Source organism: Vespula pensylvanica, chromosome 6, assembly GCF_014466175.1.
Source record: "Vespula pensylvanica isolate Volc-1 chromosome 6, ASM1446617v1, whole genome shotgun sequence".
NCBI lineage: Eukaryota > Metazoa > Arthropoda > Insecta > Hymenoptera > Vespidae > Vespula > Vespula pensylvanica.
In genome coordinates, this window is record NC_057690.1 from 1518100 (window position 1) to 1534123 (window position 16024).

The window sequence follows — 16024 nt, forward strand, 5'->3', positions numbered from 1 at the left end:
TTGCTAAATCATCGATCTGTGTTTGATTCGAGTTGATGGAATACCACTCTCGTAAAATATTTTCCGTACCGCAAAGGACCAACACTTCGGAATTAAATTTTAAATGAAATATGTTACCTGGTGGATTGTGACAATAATCGGGATCATTTCCATTGTAAACGAATAAAATTAGCCACATGGCATAAGACATGTCGAAGGTACTGCTTGCTAAGGAGAACTCATTCGTGTCATTGTCATTAGATATAATTACGATGTATTGGGGTCGTACGATTCGGTTTACGTAATACGATGATTTATGAATATCGGAAAAGAAAAATTTCGTTGTCGCAAGACCTTCCCGAGAAAGTGCGCGTATCCATTTGAACATCATCGTTGTAATTTCCATTTCTGATAAAAAAGAAATTGAAGATAGTAAAAATGAAGAAAGGAATGTGAGATATATTTTCCTACCGTTCATCAATTTAGAATAGGAGAAAATTATAGATTTCGATCCGTATAGTTTGCAAATTTCGATGAATAAAGAAACGTGCTCGTCGCCGAGTAATAAGTTTTCGTATGATCTTGCGATTTTCGATAGAAGAAAAAGAACGAAGAGAATCTTCAATCTCACAACGTATGTCATTTTTCTTCGAATATGTTTAGCGATAGACTTATTAATCAAATTCTACTGATCACTTTACAATTTGGAAAGAAATTCATGAGAATATTTTCACGTTACGATGAGAGACGATCACAAGAGACTAAATTTTTCAATTGCTTAGTCCATTGTGCTCGTTGTATGAATGAGAATGTATTTAACGTAACATATACGTATGTTTGAGAACGTGTCATTCTATATTCTTACAAAGAAAACAATTTTTTACGTCTTAGCATTGGAATAATATTGAACGATTAATAAAGTTTATTTTAATTTGCCATTTCTTCGATTTTTTTTCTTCTTCGATGTGGGTATGTATGCATACACACACACACACATTTCTGCTTGTATTCACCTACATACATACGTTATCCTTTTACTCACATCCGTACACCGTATAATTGTAAAGTATAACGTCTTAGAAGCTACGACGCACTTCCATCAAAGTAATTTGATAGCCATTCTGATCGATATAAAGAGTTGATCGATAAGCTTTTGACAAAATGATTTGCGTCCATCACACAAAACTTATTATAGAAAATCATTACTCTCAATTAAAAGAGTTTATTACTCGATTAAATGATTAAATTGGTAATATACAAAAATCTGATAAAAACATTCGACAAACAATATGTTCCATATTAGTCTTATTAGGAATATATGAATAGATAGAATGATTATATAATAATATTATTTAAAAGGGCATTCAATCTACGTCAATTTCCTCTTGGAAATGTAATACTATAAAATATACTATTTCTAAAAATTAAAAAATACTATTTCTTTTATAAGGTCTATGCACATGTGGATACATACGTAATAATATACATGCGTGATGATATGTCTTGATAGTTATCATAAATTATTGGACATATTGGTGTAGGCAAAATATGATTTGTCCTAGACAGAATATTCAAAATATTCGAAATATTTGGAAAAAATTAAAATACTTACACGCGTGCATTCGTCTAATAAAAAAAAATGTATCATTCGAATGTATCATCGTTTAACGTAATGAAGAAATTTCATTTCAATTTAAATTAGTGCTAAATAATGCAGAAGCTTAGATATACCTAAGAATATTTTTATTCCATTAGGAAATTACAAGCCTAATAATTTATTAAAAACAAATATTAGCATAGTCATTAATATTTCGTGAATACTCATTCGTGATTAATGTATTCTTTTCCGATCACTTTGAATACGGTTCTACCTTTTTACATCGCAAAATTCTAATAATTCAATTGATTGGATACAATCGAGATACCATCGACATCTTCTCCCTTTTACGAGCAAAAATATATCTTTCTATGATCAGAATACAAATACTTAAAACGATACCAATTAAAATGAAGAAATAAAGTGATATTACGCTGGTTATGCAAACTGGTTGATGCTTGGTTATATCATTGTATTTCTTTTCAGATAGGATGTCTCTTATACGATTATTCATTCCATTGTTTATAAATTTCTTGAAGCTGAAACATGCTTTGTGATTCAACGTGTATCAAACGAATATTTATATTATTAGTTAATCGTGAACTTACTGAAAATTGATGAAATGGGTAAATGGATTGCGTTTAGATAAAATGATGCCAACTGCGTTTAAACGTCCCGTATCAACAGAAACAATATTACATGGCGATTTACGAACTAAAATATCCTTCACTATCTTCGACGTCAAGATTGCTAGTTTATGATTATTACAAACCTATAATTTACAAAGGAATAGAATTAATAAAACCATGTGAATACATATATACATACGTATTTAAATAAATTGTTCCTTATTTATTTATTATACTTTATCATACTTTTACAAATCCTTCGGGTATACTTATTGGCAATTTTTCCTTGTCCAACATCAACTTCATCAAGTTCTTTTCAAGTGAACCATTCGAATTCTATAAATAAACATTCTAATTCATTGGATCAATGTTAATAGCAATGTTAATGTTAATAATACTTACGGCAAATGTATCGTATTCAGCCGAATCGCGAAGGACGCACAATTGATAAGTGTTATCTTGAACGAAGCTCTCTAATGAATTAAAAGGTAAAATGTGAATACCGGCCGTTAAATAGCTAATCAAAGACGCAGAATAAGTAGCCAATAAGATGATTGCCAGTAGATTTATAGAGAAGTATGCTATTCTTAATGATGATCTTTCAGGAAAATCTGAATCAAACGAATGTTTCGTATAAAAGTAACAGTTTAAAAGAAAAGCAAAATAATTGAAACAAAGTTGAAGAAATATCGAATTGTACCTTTCAGTCCCTGTTGACAAAATATACCCCAAATCTCCAGAAAATTGTTGGATAATAATTGTCCCATGCTACAATCATCTCTAATCTTTACTTTGAGAAAAATTAGTAAAATCCATGTAAGGATTAATACCGCCAATATAGTGATCCAAATAGATCGAGAGAAAGTCTAAAAAAATTCATACAAGTTAACGTACGAAGATATAAAAAAGAAAAGAAATAATATAAAATAAATAAAGAATAAGTAAAAAATAATTCGATTGAAAGTTATAGTATTACAAAATAAGATGTCCATTTGATCGTGAATATCTCTGGTTCCTGTATGTAGAGAAAGAATTTTGAAGTGACAAAAGGAAAGGTGAAGTCAACGGCATTCAATCTGGCATTTGTCATACTAAAGCCTGACAAAGAAATGTCTCCACGTCCAGAGTATAATTCACCAATTCCACCGGACCAAGTGTTATTTTCTGGGTTCCATGTTCCATACGTTTCTATCTCCGAAACAATTTCAAAACTAAAATTCAAAGTTATAGAAAATTCCATTAACATTCTACCTAATAACCCGTCTAATTCGCCAGCCTCGTTTATGTGTACGAACGGTGAAGCCTGAAAATGAAAAAATCTAATAACGATGACGGTTCGTTTAAAGTAGAAAATAGATAATATATATGAAACGAAAATATTTTACCTTAATTAAGACGGCTCTCATGGTCAAACCCTGTAAATTATAGTTTCTGTCGTAAAGAGAATTCGAAATTATTTTAGTGACTCCTTTCTTCAAATTCAAAGTAGCTAGATCACGGATTTCGGTTTGATTAGTTTTAATCGAGTACCATTCTCGTAAAATAGTATCTGTACCGCAACGTACTATCAAATGCGAATCGAATCTCAAATGAAATATGTTATCTGGTGGATTGTGACAATAATCGGGATCATGTCCCTTGTAAACGAATAAAACTAGCCACACGGCAAATGACATATCGAAGGTATCGGTTGCTGAAGAGAATTCACTAATATCATTGTCATTAGATATAATCACGATGTAAATAGGTCGTACGATTTGATTTATGTAATACGATGATTTGTGTAAATCCGAGAAATAGAATTTCGTTGTCGTAAAACCTTCGCGAGAAAGTGCACGGGTCCATTTGAACATCGTCGTTGTCATTCCCGTTTCTGATGAAAAGGAAATTAAATATATAGTAAAAATAAAGTAAAGAAAATAAAATATATTTCCCTACCTTTTGTGAATTTGGAGTATGAGAATATTATAGATTTTGATCCGTATAGTTTGCAAATGTCGATGAATAAAGGAACGTCCTCGTCACCGATTAATAATTTTTCGTACGATCTTGATGTTTTCGGAAGAAAAAAAAGAACGATTAGAATCTTTAATCGCACAACGTACGCCATTTTTTTTTTTTTTGAATATGTACAACGATGGGTGTATCAATCAAATTTTAAGAATTATATGTTGTAAATTCATAAAAAAGTTTTCGCGTGATGACGAAGAATGGTCGCATCGAACTAAATTTCTCGATTAATGAGCGGGACAAATTGCATGGCGCTTGTCAGGAGAATCGGAGCATATGTAACGTAAGGTTAGTCTATGTATATGTGTGTGTATTTATATTTATCCGAAGAAAATTCCGAAGGAAATTATATGCGTACCGACACTGTGTAACATCGATCGATTAATGAAGTTCATTTTAATTTACTCTTTTCTTCTACTTTTTTTCTTCTTTCATGTGTGTATGTATATATGTATATATGTATGTATATATATATACATATATTTCTGTCTGCATTCACCTATATGCATACGTTATCCTTTTATTCACATCTGTACACCTTATTATTATAAAGTATAACGTCTTAAAAGCTACGTTGCATTTTCATCAAAGTTATTTAATATTCATTATGATCGATATAAAGATATAATCGATAAGCGCTTAACAAAATAATTTGCGTCCATCACGCGATATATTTTAATTATTCCTTATCCGCAAACGGAAGCTTATTCTGGAAAATTATTACACTCGATTAAGACGATGCTTGATATTGCACAAAAATCTGTTAATGCTAAAATTTTGCACAAAAATTTGGTAATGCTAAAAACATTAAACAGACAATATGTTCTATATTAATTTTATCATGAATATATGAATGGATAAGATGACTATACAATAATATCATTTGAAAGTGTCTTCGATTCACATCAATTTCCTATTACAAATGTAATATTATAAAATGTAATATTTTTTAAAGAATCTGTATTTTACAATGTGTATACATATATTCATATATAATATTGTATGTGCATAATACACGTTTAATACAATTGAAAAGTTCCATTTCAATTTAAAATTGTGCTAAATAATGCAAAAGCTTAGATGTACTTGAGGATATTTCTATTCCATTAGGAAATTACAAGCATGACGTATAATAATTCATTGCGAACGAATATTAGCGTAATCTTTAATACTTTGTCAGTGCACATTTGTCATTAACGCATTCCATTTCGATATATTTTAATACTATTCTTTCTTTTTATATCATAAAATCCTGAACAATTTAATGGATTGGATACGACCGAGGTACTATCGGCATCTTCTCACTTTTACGAGCAAAAATATATTTTTCTATAAACAGAATACAAATACTTAAAATGATACCAATTAGGATAAAGAAAATAAGGGTTATTACACTGGTTATGTCAACCGGTTGATGCTTGATCATATCATTGGATCTTTTATAATATAGATCATCCTTTAAACAATTTATCATTCCATTGTTGATAAATTTCTGCAAACTGAAATAAGTTTGTGGTTAAATGAAAATCAATTATTATCGGATATATTTGTACTTACTGAAAATTGATTACGTCAGTGAATTGATTATGTTTAGACAAAACCAAAGAAAATGTGTCGACATGTCCTGTTTCAACGGAGACAATATTGCATGGTATATTATGACCTACACTATCCTTTAAAAAGCCAGACGTATAAAATGCTAGTTTGTGATTTTTACAAATCTGTAATTTAATAATTTCTGTTAATAATAAAATTATTAATTTATACATACATATATTAATAGAAAAGTTATTTCATTTTTATGTAGTACACTTCATCATACTTTTAAAAATCCATCCAGTACATTTACTGGCAATTTTTTCTCATCCAGCATCAACTTCATCAATTTCTTTGCTAAAGGATCTCCCGAATTCTACAAAGAAATATTCTCATTGAAAGGAACAACGTCAATAATACGTATCATACTTACTGCAAATAGATCGTATTCGGCGGTATCATGTGCAACAGAAAATTGATAAGTACCATCTTCAACGAAACTTTCTAATGATTGAAAGGGTAATTTGCGGATACCAGACGTTAAATAGCTTATCAAAGCGGCCGAATAAGCAGCCGATAAAACAACAGCCAAAATAAATATAGAGAAGTATGCTATTCTTAGAGATGATCTATGTGGAAAGTCTAAAATTCAAAAGAGTACTTCGTGTAAATGTCACTTATAAGGAAAAAAAAAATATATGAAACGAGATAAAGAAAAATTTCATCAAAACCTGCGAGTCCCTGTTGACAAAATATACCCCATACATCCAGAAAATTATCGTACAATAAATGTCCAATGTCACGATCAGTTCCAATTTTGACTTTAAGAAGAATCAATAATATCGTTGCTAAAGTTAATATCCCAAATGTAGCGACCCAAACAGAACGAGAGAAGGTCTAAGAATGGTTAAAATTTTTTTTCATTAATTTTATTGAAAGTTCATTAATTTTAACGCGTGGAGAAAAAGGAAGAAGAAAAATTTCGATTAAGAATTATCATACTAGGAAATAGGATGACCATTTAATCGAGAATATGTGTGGCTCCTGAATGTAAAGATAATTTCTCGTGGACAAAAGTGGAAACGTAAAGTCAACGGCGTTTAATCTGGCATTTGTCATGGAAAATCCAGAAAAACAAATATCTGCACGTCCAGAATATAATTCTCCAATTGCACCGGACCAAGTATTTTCTTTTGGATTCCATCTTCCGAACGTTTCTACTTCGGAGACAATTTTGAAATTAAAATTTAGAGTAAGACAAAGTTCCCTTAATAATCTGCCTAACAGGCCATCTAATTCGCCATCTTTGTTTACGGATAGCATAGCTGATGACTAAAGAAGAAAACATGAAATAATAGTAACGAATAGATTCTATTAGAAAATAGAAAAAAAGATATTTTACCTTAACAATAACGGCTCTCATAATGTAACCCTTCAAATTGCATCTTCTCTTGTAAAGAAAATCTGGAACCATTTTAGTGATTCCTTTCTCTAAACTCCAGGTTGCTAAATCATCGATCTGTGTTTGATTCGAGTCGATGGAATACCACTCTCGTAAAATATTTTCCGTACCGCAACGTACCAACATTTCCGAATTAAATTTCAAATGAAATATATTACCTGGTGGACTGTGACAATAATTGTAATCATTTGCCTTGTTAATGAACAATACTAACCAGGCAGCAAAAGACATATTAAAGTTACTCGTTGCCAAAGAGAACTCTTTAACAGCATTGTAATTGGATATAAACGCGATGTAATGTGGTCGTACGATTCGATTGACATAATATGATGATTCGTTCAATTCCGAAAAATAAATGTTCGTGGTCGTGAAACCTTCGCGAGAAAGTGCATGCGTCCATTTGAACGCAGTTGTTGTCATTTCCATTTCTGAATAAAAAAAAAAAAAGAAAATGAATATAATACCGATGTAGAAACAAAACTAAGAAGAATTATCGATTACCTTTTATCGATTCGGAATATAAAAAAATTATAGACTTCGTTCGATATAATTTGCAAATGTCGATGATGAAAGAAACGTACTCGTCGTCTATAGAAAACAATTCGTAAGATTTTGCTATCTTCGGAAGAAAAAAAAGAAGGACAAGTATCTTTAAACGCACAAAGAACGTCATTTTTTTGTAAATATATTGATCGACTAATCAGACGTTTCAATTTTATGAATTTATGCGTTTCAATTATGGAATTTTACGAATCGACGTGTACGTTATAACGTAAAAGAAGATCGTACGAGACTAAATTTCTGAACTAATGCGAGTAACTTATTTCCACTTGTGACTGTCGTAAGAATAGAAATATATGTATGTGATGTGTATATGTCCTGTTATATTCTCGAGACGGAAATAATTTTATGAGTACTGGAACTGTTCTATTAACATCGATCAGTTAATGAAGTTTATTTTCATTTTGTATTTCTCTTTCCTTTTTTTTTCTTTTTTGCTATATGTACAAATATTTATATATATATATATATTCACGAATACACACACTTATGACATATTTACGCATATATATATATATATATATATATACACACACATGTGTAATTGTATCTTAAAAACCACATTGTACTTCCATCGAAATAATTTGATTGCTATTCCAATCAATATAAATGGGATAAGCACTTGACAAAATGATTTCCGGCATTCTATATTCCAATTTTTTCTTTATACGCAATTATGATGTTATAATAGAAAATTATTATAATCGATAAAGAAAACATTTGACGAAGTATAACTATTTGATTATAACGTTAAGTAGATAATACCTTTTATTTTAATTAAATGATGAATGGATATATGAATGAATATGATAACGATGCAATATTATCGTTAATAAGAATGTTTAATTTACGTTCATTTTTCGTTGCGAATGTAATATCAAAAAATGTAATATTTCTTAAACAATTTCGTTTTACAATGTATATACATAATACATATATAAAAGTGTACGTGTGTGATAATACATCGAGATTGTTGTAATAAAATATTTTGGTATATTGGTGCAATCAAAATATGATTTTCTTAGTATAGGAAATCGTGTAAGGAGAAAAGAACTAAATAGTTCGAAGGAATTAAAATATTTTTACCCGTTATTAATTCAACAAATAACAAAAATGTTTTGCACGCGTGTCCACACGTTTGACATAATGAAAAAAATTCCATTTCAATTTAAAACCTTTATGCTAAATAATGCATAAACTTAGATATGCATTATTACATATGCGTAGGCGTATTTCTGTTCCATTAGAAAATTAAAATACAAAGAATATAAAAATTCGATGAATACGAAACACTATGAAAATGCAGATTGTTCGTTAATACCTTACGCGTGCAAATTCGCGATTCACATGATGCTTTGCAATATTTTTTATATTTTTCTTTCTTTGAACATAAAACTTCGACGATTTTTTCAACAGAACACGATCTTCGATCGACATCTTCGTTGATTTACGAGAAAAAATACACTTTTCTACGATTAGAACGCAAACACTCAAAATGATGCCAAGTTGAATTAGAAGAATAAGCGATATAATATTATTTATGCAAACCGGTTGAAGATTCAATATAAAATTATATTTCCTTTTAAATGTCCTATCTTTTAATCGATCCATCATTCCATTGTTGATAAATTTCTGTAAGCTAAAATGAACACGTGCTTTAACGTATATAAAATATAAAAAATATATATACATCAATATTTGTTTATTTACTGAAAATTGATGACAGCGGTGAATGGATTCTGCTTAGATAAAATAATCGCTAAACTTTCCAAACGTTCTGCGTCTACGGGTACAACATTACACGGTATTTTATGATTTATACTCTCTTTTCTTGCCTCGGACGTATATAGAGCTAGTTTTGGATTTTTACAAATCTGTAATTTGATCATTGGTATTAATAATGAAATTACATATATAGTTTTATAAATAATAATAATAATATATATAAATATATATATATATATATAATTTCATCTTTCTTTTAAAAAAACTTCATACTATTTCAAATCCTTCCACCATCGTTATTGGCAATTTTTTTTCTTCTGGCATCAACTTTTTCAATTTCTTTGCTAAGGGATCTTTACCGTTCTATAAAGAAATTTTTTTAATGAATAATTTATTGTATATATTTATGAATAATTATGGTATAGATTGAACAACGTAAATGATACGTATCATACTCACTGTAAACGTATCGTAATCAGCTGATCCACTAAAGACAAGAAATTGATAAGTACCGTCTTCAACGAAATTCTCTAATGAGTGAAAAGGTAATGTTTGAATAACGGATGTTAAAAAGCTTATCAAAGCAGCCGAATAAGCGGCTGATAAGACAACACCCAAAAGAAATATAGAGAAGTATGCTATTCGTAAAGATGATCTATGCGGAAAGTCTAAAATTCAAACGAATGCTTCGTGTAAATGTTACTTATCAATAAAAAAAAAAATGATGAAACAAGAATTAAGAAAAATTCGTTCGAACCTGGTAGTCCCTGTTGACAAAATATACCCCAAATATCGAGAAAATTATCGAACAATGCGTGTCCCACGTTACGACTTGATTCATTCTTCGTTTTGAGAAAAATTAATAATATGGGAACAACGATTAATACGCAGGAAATAGCGATCCAAATGGAATTAGAGAAAGCCTAAAAGAAAAACAACAATTATTTCATTCATGATAATTAATCAAAGCAAGGAAAAAAAAAAGAAGAAAAAATTAAAAAAAAGAAAAAAAGAGAAACAAAGCAAAGCAAGTGATCGTACCAATAAATAAGACGACCATTTTATCGCGAAAAGTTGTGGCTCTTTAATGTAAAGACACTTTTTCGATATAACAAGAGGAAGCGTAAAATCAATCGCATTCAATCTTGCACTGGTCATAGAAAAATCCGTAATAGAAATGTCAGCACGTCCAGCATATAATTCACCAATTGCACCGGACCAAGTATTATCCTTTGTATTTAATCTACCGTTCTCAGCTACTTTCGAGACAATATCAAAACTAAAATTAAGAGCTACGGAAAGTTCTGTCAATATTTTACCAAACGTCCCGTCCAATTGACCATCCTCCTTTACGTTTATGAACGATGAATCCTAGAACAAATGGAAATAATAAATACGAATTGTTTATAAGTTGAAAATAAAATGAAGAAAATATCTCGAACGAAAATATTTTACCTTAACTACGACTGCTCTCATGATCAAACCCTGTAAATTATATCTTCTCTCGTAAAGAGAATCTGGAACTAATTTAGTTATTCTTTTATCTAAACTCCAAGTAGCAACGTCATCGATCTCGGTTCGATTGGAATTGATCGAATACCACTCACGTAAAATATTTTCCATACCACAACGGACCAACATTTCCGAATCGAATCTTAAATGAAATATGTTACCTGGTGGATTGTGACAGTAATCGAAACCATGTCCTTTGTAAATAAATAATACTAGCCAGGCAGAAAAAGACATATCGAAGGTATTCGTTGCCAATGAGAACTCATTGATAGCTTCATAATTAGATATGAGTGCGATGTAATGTGGTCGTACGATTCGCTTTACGTAGTAGGATGATTCGTGCAATTCCGAAAAATATAAATTCGAAGTCATATAACCTTCGCGAGAAAGTGCACGTGTCCATTTGAATATCATCGTTGTCATTTCCATTTCTGAAAAAAAAAAAAAAGAAAATGAACATATTACCTATAAAGAAATTTTATTTGGAAGAATTATCTTACCTTTTATCGATTGACCGTATAAGAAAATTATAGATTTCGTTCGATATAATTTACAAATATCGATGATGAAAGGAACGTGCTCGTCGCCGACAGTAAGTAATTCGTACGAATTTGCGATCTTCGGAAGAAATAGAATAAAAAGAATAAAATGGAGAACGAATATTCTTAATCGCACAACGAACGTCATTTCTTCTTTTTCTTTTTGTTTATATGCGTCGTACTATTTCTCAAATTAAATAGATCAACAACGACTACGTTTTAATGTGATTCGCGAGAAGATTCTACTCGACGACGATAGAATATCGCACTAAACTAAATTTCTAAACTATTCATTTCTAATATTGCGATTGATGCGTCCGATCTGATCGCACGCGATGTTTTTTTGCATATTCGTAAGTAGAAAAATAATTTCATGCGCAGTGACATTGATTTTTCATCGATCGATTAATATATTTTATTCTAATACACATCTCTTTCTTTTGTTTCTATAGCGTGCGAATATATATATATATCCTATATATATATTATATATATTATATATATTATATATATATATTATATATATATATCCATCTTCAACGTATCTACCTACACACGTTTTTATTACATAAAAATGTAAAATATAATATCTTAAAAATAATATTGCACTCCCATTAAAATAATTTCATAATTTTATTCTGGTCGATAATCTAGCTATATGATTTCCCATCGTAACACGTTAGAACACATATACCTTACACACTAATTAATTCTTATGTGAATTTATCTTAAAATATGTTTATTGAAAAATTCGCGATTCAATAATACTGCTCTATCGCGACTCATACATAAAAATGGCGAATATAATCTTTTTTTGTTTCTAATACGAGACACATATTTCATATTTCGTGTAAAGACGAAAAATATACACGCTTCGAAAGAGTTAAAATATGTGTATACGTGCATTCGACAAATAAAGAAAATCAGATCCAAGCGTTCAATGTCAATTGAAGAAATTCTATTTAAAATCTTAAACTATGTTAAATAATACAAAAGCGTAGATATACGCATAGGTGTTTCTATTCCTTCCAGGAAATTACAATCAGAATATAAAAATTCCTTGACAATGAGAATTAGCACTGTCGTGTTTAATTCACGCGTGTACATTTGCGACTTTCCTTGTTTTTCGCAATATTTTTTATATTGTTTTTCCTTTTCACATAAAATCCTGACGATTTGTTCAAAAATATATTATGTACAATCAACATCTTCCTTTTACGAACGAAAATATATTTTTCTATAATTAGAATGCAAATACTCGTGATTATACCAATTAGGATGAAGAAAATGAGCGATATAACGCTACTTAAATGAACCGGTTCATGGTTCAACATAAAATTCAATTTCTTTTTGAATGTCGCGTCTTTTAAACGATTCATCATTCCATTGTTAATAAATTTCTGCAAACTAAAATGATATTGTGCTTTAACGTAAAATAAATAATAATATATATTATTAATTGTATACTTACTGAAAATTGATAACTTCTGTGAATGGATTGTGCTTAGATAATATAATAGCTAAACTTTCTATACGTCCTATACTAATAGGAATCACATTACACGGTATTTTAAATCTAATACCTTCCTTTTTTGCGATTGATGTGTAAAGCGCTAGTTTTTGATTTTTACAAATCTATAATTTAATATAGCTGATATTAATAATAAAACTATATTTATATATATATATATATGTATGCATATACGTATGTATATATACTATATATATAAAAAAATGTTATCTTTTTTTTTAAATAATTCATCATACTCTACTAAACCCTTGTTTTAGAGTTATCGGCAATTTTTTTTCATCCGGCATCAACTCCATCAATTTCTTTGCAAGTGGATCTTTTGCATTCTACAAATAAATATTATTTTCGTATAGTTATATTATACTTAGAAGAATGTATATAAATCAGTATTATACTCACTGCAACTATATCGTAATCAGCTGTACCGCGAAGGACAGCAAATTGATAAGTACCGTCTTCAACGAAACCCTCTAATGAGTGAAAAGGTAAAGTTTGCATAACGGACGTTAAAAAACTTATCAAAGCCGCGGAATAAGCGGCCGATAAAACAACAGCCAAAAGAAATATAGAGAAGTATGCTATTCGTAACGAAAATCTATCTGGAAAATCTGAAAAGTAAAACGAATACTTCACGTAAATATATTTCTTGAAAAAAATAAAAAGTGAAACTAAAGACTAAAAAAAAAAAAAGAAGAAACTGGATAAATAATACCTGCCAGTCCCTGTTGACAGAATATACCCCAAATCTCAAGAAAATTATCGGACAATAACTGTCCTATGTTACGATCCGTACCATTTTTTCTTTTAAGAAAAACTAATACGATCATTGCAAGAACTAATATTCCAAATATGGCAATCCAAACGGAATGGGAGAAAGTCTAAATAAAAAGAAAAAAAAAAAAACGAAAAATGTAGCTATCTTTTCAATTCACATAATTGAACGAATGACAAAAAGAACAAAAAATCGATTACTATTTATCTTACTTGAAAATAAGATGACCATTTGATCGCGAATTTGTTTGGTTCCTTGATGAAAATACAATTTTTCGAAAAAACAAGCGGCATAGTGAAATCAACGACATTCAATCTTGCACTGGTCATAGAAAAATCTGATATAGATATGTCAGCACGTCCTGCGTATATTTCACCGATCGCTCCTGACCAAGTATTCTCTTTCGGATTCCATCGTCCATATTCGTTCACTTTCGAGACGATCTTCAAACTAAAATTAAGTGTGACGGAAAGTTCTTTTAATACCTTGCCGAATATGCCCTCTAATTCGTCATTCTTATTAATATTTACGAATGGCGAATCCTGCGAATTTGAAAAGAGAAATAATAATGTGTATTAAAAATATTAATGTATATTATAAATGTGTTAATGTTAAAATATATTAATGTATAAAAAAATATTAATGTATATTACAAATAAGAAATGATATGCCAATCTTTTTTTCTTTGTTTATTTCTTTAAAAAAAAAAAAAAAAACAGAAAAAAAAACAGAATATCTTTAACAAAAAAATATCTCACCTTGACTATAACGGCTCTCATGGTCAGACCATGTAAATTATGTCTTCTCTCGTAAAGAGAATCTGGAACGAATTTAGTTATTCCTTTCTCTAAACTCCAACTTGCTAAATCATTGATCTCAGTTCGATTCGGATCGATCGAATACCACTCACGTAAAACATTTTCCGTACCGCAAAGAACCAACATCTCCGAATCGAATCTTAAATGGAATATGTTACCTGGTGGATTGTGACAATAATCGAAACCACGTCCCTTGTAAATAAATAATACTAGCCAAGCAGCAAAGGACATATCGAAGGTATTCGTTGCCAATGAGAACTCATTGATAGCTTCGTAATTAGATATCACTGCTATGTAATGTGGTCGTACGATTCGTTTCACGTAGTACGATGATTCGTGTAATTGTGAGAAATACAAATTCGAAGTCGTAAAACCTTTGCGAGAAAGTGCACGTGTCCATTTGAATATCGTCGTTGTCATTTCCATTTCTGTGGAAAAAAAAAACGAAGATAAATAAAAGGAAACTGAGAAAGAAAATAAACTGAGAAAGAATTATCGTACCTTTTATCGATTCTCCATATAAGAAAATAATTGATTTAGTTTCGTATAATTTGCAAACGTCGATGATTAAAGGTACACTTTCGTCACTGACCGACAATAACTCGTACGATCTCATGATTTTCGGAAAAAGTAAAAAAACGACGAGTGTCTTTAATCTCGCGACGTAATTCATTTTTCTTTTTCTCTTTGTTTTTTCATGAGTCGAACTACATCTGAAATTAAATCGATCGATTTAACACGTTGTATGTAAGATTAGCCGTCAAAATATTTCACTCTACGATGAAACGTTATCTTCTGCGAGAACTAAATATCTAAACCATCGAGAGAATTATTTTCATTGCGAATATTGCGATTGTCGCGATAGATATGAATGCACGCTACGCGTTTGTCTAGATACTAATCCGAAGAATATTATTTTATGCTTGCTGATATTGACCTATCATCGATCGATTAATATATTTGATTTTAATATGTATTTCTTTTCTTCTATTTTCTTATTTCTTTTTATAATGTTTGATTGTATATCGGTGATTCTATAAAAACAGGAATTATTTCACAACACTTTTCTTGACATCTCTTTCAAAATATTTAACTGTTTGCGGTTGACTTACGACAGAAAACAAAACATATTATTGCTGTTGTAAAACATTATTAAATATTATCTTACGATGTCGTGAATACTTTTTCGGACTTAAGAAAATTTTCGACTAATTAATTGAAATATGCATAGTTAGAGCGTTAAAAAATAAGTATTTCGAGCTTTATATTTTAAATGGAAATTGATATTCCCTTTATCAAAAAAAAATATATACTTACCAAAGTATTGAAAATGATTGACCTAACACCTGCTCA

The 16024-nt window shown here is 30.0% G+C and overlaps 5 protein-coding genes across 5 annotated transcripts in view; all 5 read right to left on the bottom strand.

The window, feature by feature from the left end:
- The window catches only part of LOC122630146 (glutamate receptor ionotropic, delta-1-like), a 2394-nt gene extending 2204 nt beyond the window's left edge, over window positions 1-190 (bottom strand). Inside the window, exon 1 of the mRNA XM_043814328.1 lies at window positions 118-190. Within this exon, the coding sequence (XP_043670263.1) occupies window positions 118-190 (73 nt within the window). The remainder of the gene's footprint in view (window positions 1-117) is intronic.
- Window positions 191-2180: 1990 nt separating this feature from the next.
- Window positions 2181-4070, bottom strand: LOC122630147 (glutamate receptor ionotropic, delta-1-like). The gene is made up of 6 exons (XM_043814329.1): window positions 3591-4070; window positions 3182-3508; window positions 2906-3071; window positions 2608-2816; window positions 2452-2541; window positions 2181-2348 (listed from the first exon to the last, which is right to left on the bottom strand). The coding sequence occupies exons 1-6, from the start codon at window positions 4068-4070 to the stop codon at window positions 2181-2183; spliced, it is 1440 nt and encodes a 479-aa protein (XP_043670264.1).
- An 849-nt stretch (window positions 4071-4919) lies between these two features.
- On the bottom strand, window positions 4920-7639 carry LOC122630148 (glutamate receptor ionotropic, delta-2-like). Its single transcript, XM_043814330.1, has 8 exons — window positions 7154-7639; window positions 6754-7083; window positions 6483-6648; window positions 6185-6393; window positions 6038-6127; window positions 5773-5936; window positions 5493-5714; window positions 4920-5013 (listed from the first exon to the last, which is right to left on the bottom strand). Exons 1-8 carry the CDS (start codon window positions 7637-7639, stop codon window positions 4920-4922), a joined length of 1761 nt encoding a protein of 586 aa, XP_043670265.1.
- A 1104-nt stretch (window positions 7640-8743) lies between these two features.
- LOC122630003 (probable glutamate receptor) lies at window positions 8744-11587 on the bottom strand. Its single transcript, XM_043813994.1, has 8 exons — window positions 11512-11587; window positions 10955-11442; window positions 10541-10870; window positions 10257-10422; window positions 9959-10167; window positions 9773-9862; window positions 9485-9648; window positions 8744-9413 (listed from the first exon to the last, which is right to left on the bottom strand). The coding sequence occupies exons 2-8, from the start codon at window positions 11438-11440 to the stop codon at window positions 9089-9091; spliced, it is 1770 nt and encodes a 589-aa protein (XP_043669929.1). The 5' UTR covers window positions 11441-11442; window positions 11512-11587; the 3' UTR covers window positions 8744-9088.
- A 564-nt stretch (window positions 11588-12151) lies between these two features.
- LOC122630002 (glutamate receptor 1-like) lies at window positions 12152-15295 on the bottom strand. Its single transcript, XM_043813993.1, has 8 exons — window positions 15173-15295; window positions 14612-15099; window positions 14066-14395; window positions 13794-13959; window positions 13481-13689; window positions 13318-13407; window positions 13022-13185; window positions 12152-12957 (listed from the first exon to the last, which is right to left on the bottom strand). Exons 1-8 carry the CDS (start codon window positions 15285-15287, stop codon window positions 12639-12641), a joined length of 1881 nt encoding a protein of 626 aa, XP_043669928.1. The 5' UTR covers window positions 15288-15295; the 3' UTR covers window positions 12152-12638.
- Window positions 15296-16024: the final 729 nt, after the last annotated feature.

Coding starts and splice junctions, on each gene's coding strand:
- LOC122630147 (XM_043814329.1), bottom strand. CDS start 4,070: ATGACAACGACGATGTTCAAATGGACCCGTGCACTTTCTCGCGAAGGT. Junction 3,509..3,590: donor TGAGAGCCGTCTTAATTAAG/GTAAAATATTTT, acceptor TTTCATTTTCAG/GCTTCACCGTTCGTACACAT. Junction 2,817..2,905: donor TTGTCAACAGGGACTGAAAG/GTACAATTCGAT, acceptor CGTTTGATTCAG/ATTTTCCTGAAAGATCATCA.
- LOC122630148 (XM_043814330.1), bottom strand. CDS start 7,639: ATGGAAATGACAACAACTGCGTTCAAATGGACGCATGCACTTTCTCGC. Junction 6,128..6,184: donor CCGAATACGATCTATTTGCA/GTAAGTATGATA, acceptor ATTTCTTTGTAG/AATTCGGGAGATCCTTTAGC. Junction 5,937..6,037: donor TACTGGATGGATTTTTAAAA/GTATGATGAAGT, acceptor ATTAAATTACAG/ATTTGTAAAAATCACAAACT.
- LOC122630003 (XM_043813994.1), bottom strand. CDS start 11,440: ATGGAAATGACAACGATGATATTCAAATGGACACGTGCACTTTCTCGC. Junction 10,168..10,256: donor TTGTCAACAGGGACTACCAG/GTTCGAACGAAT, acceptor TTTGAATTTTAG/ACTTTCCGCATAGATCATCT. Junction 9,863..9,958: donor CTGATTACGATACGTTTACA/GTGAGTATGATA, acceptor ATTTCTTTATAG/AACGGTAAAGATCCCTTAGC.
- LOC122630002 (XM_043813993.1), bottom strand. CDS start 15,287: ATGAGATCGTACGAGTTATTGTCGGTCAGTGACGAAAGTGTACCTTTA. Junction 15,100..15,172: donor ATATGGAGAATCGATAAAAG/GTACGATAATTC, acceptor TTTTTTCCACAG/AAATGGAAATGACAACGACG. Junction 13,960..14,065: donor AATGGTCATCTTATTTTCAA/GTAAGATAAATA, acceptor CTTTTTATTTAG/ACTTTCTCCCATTCCGTTTG.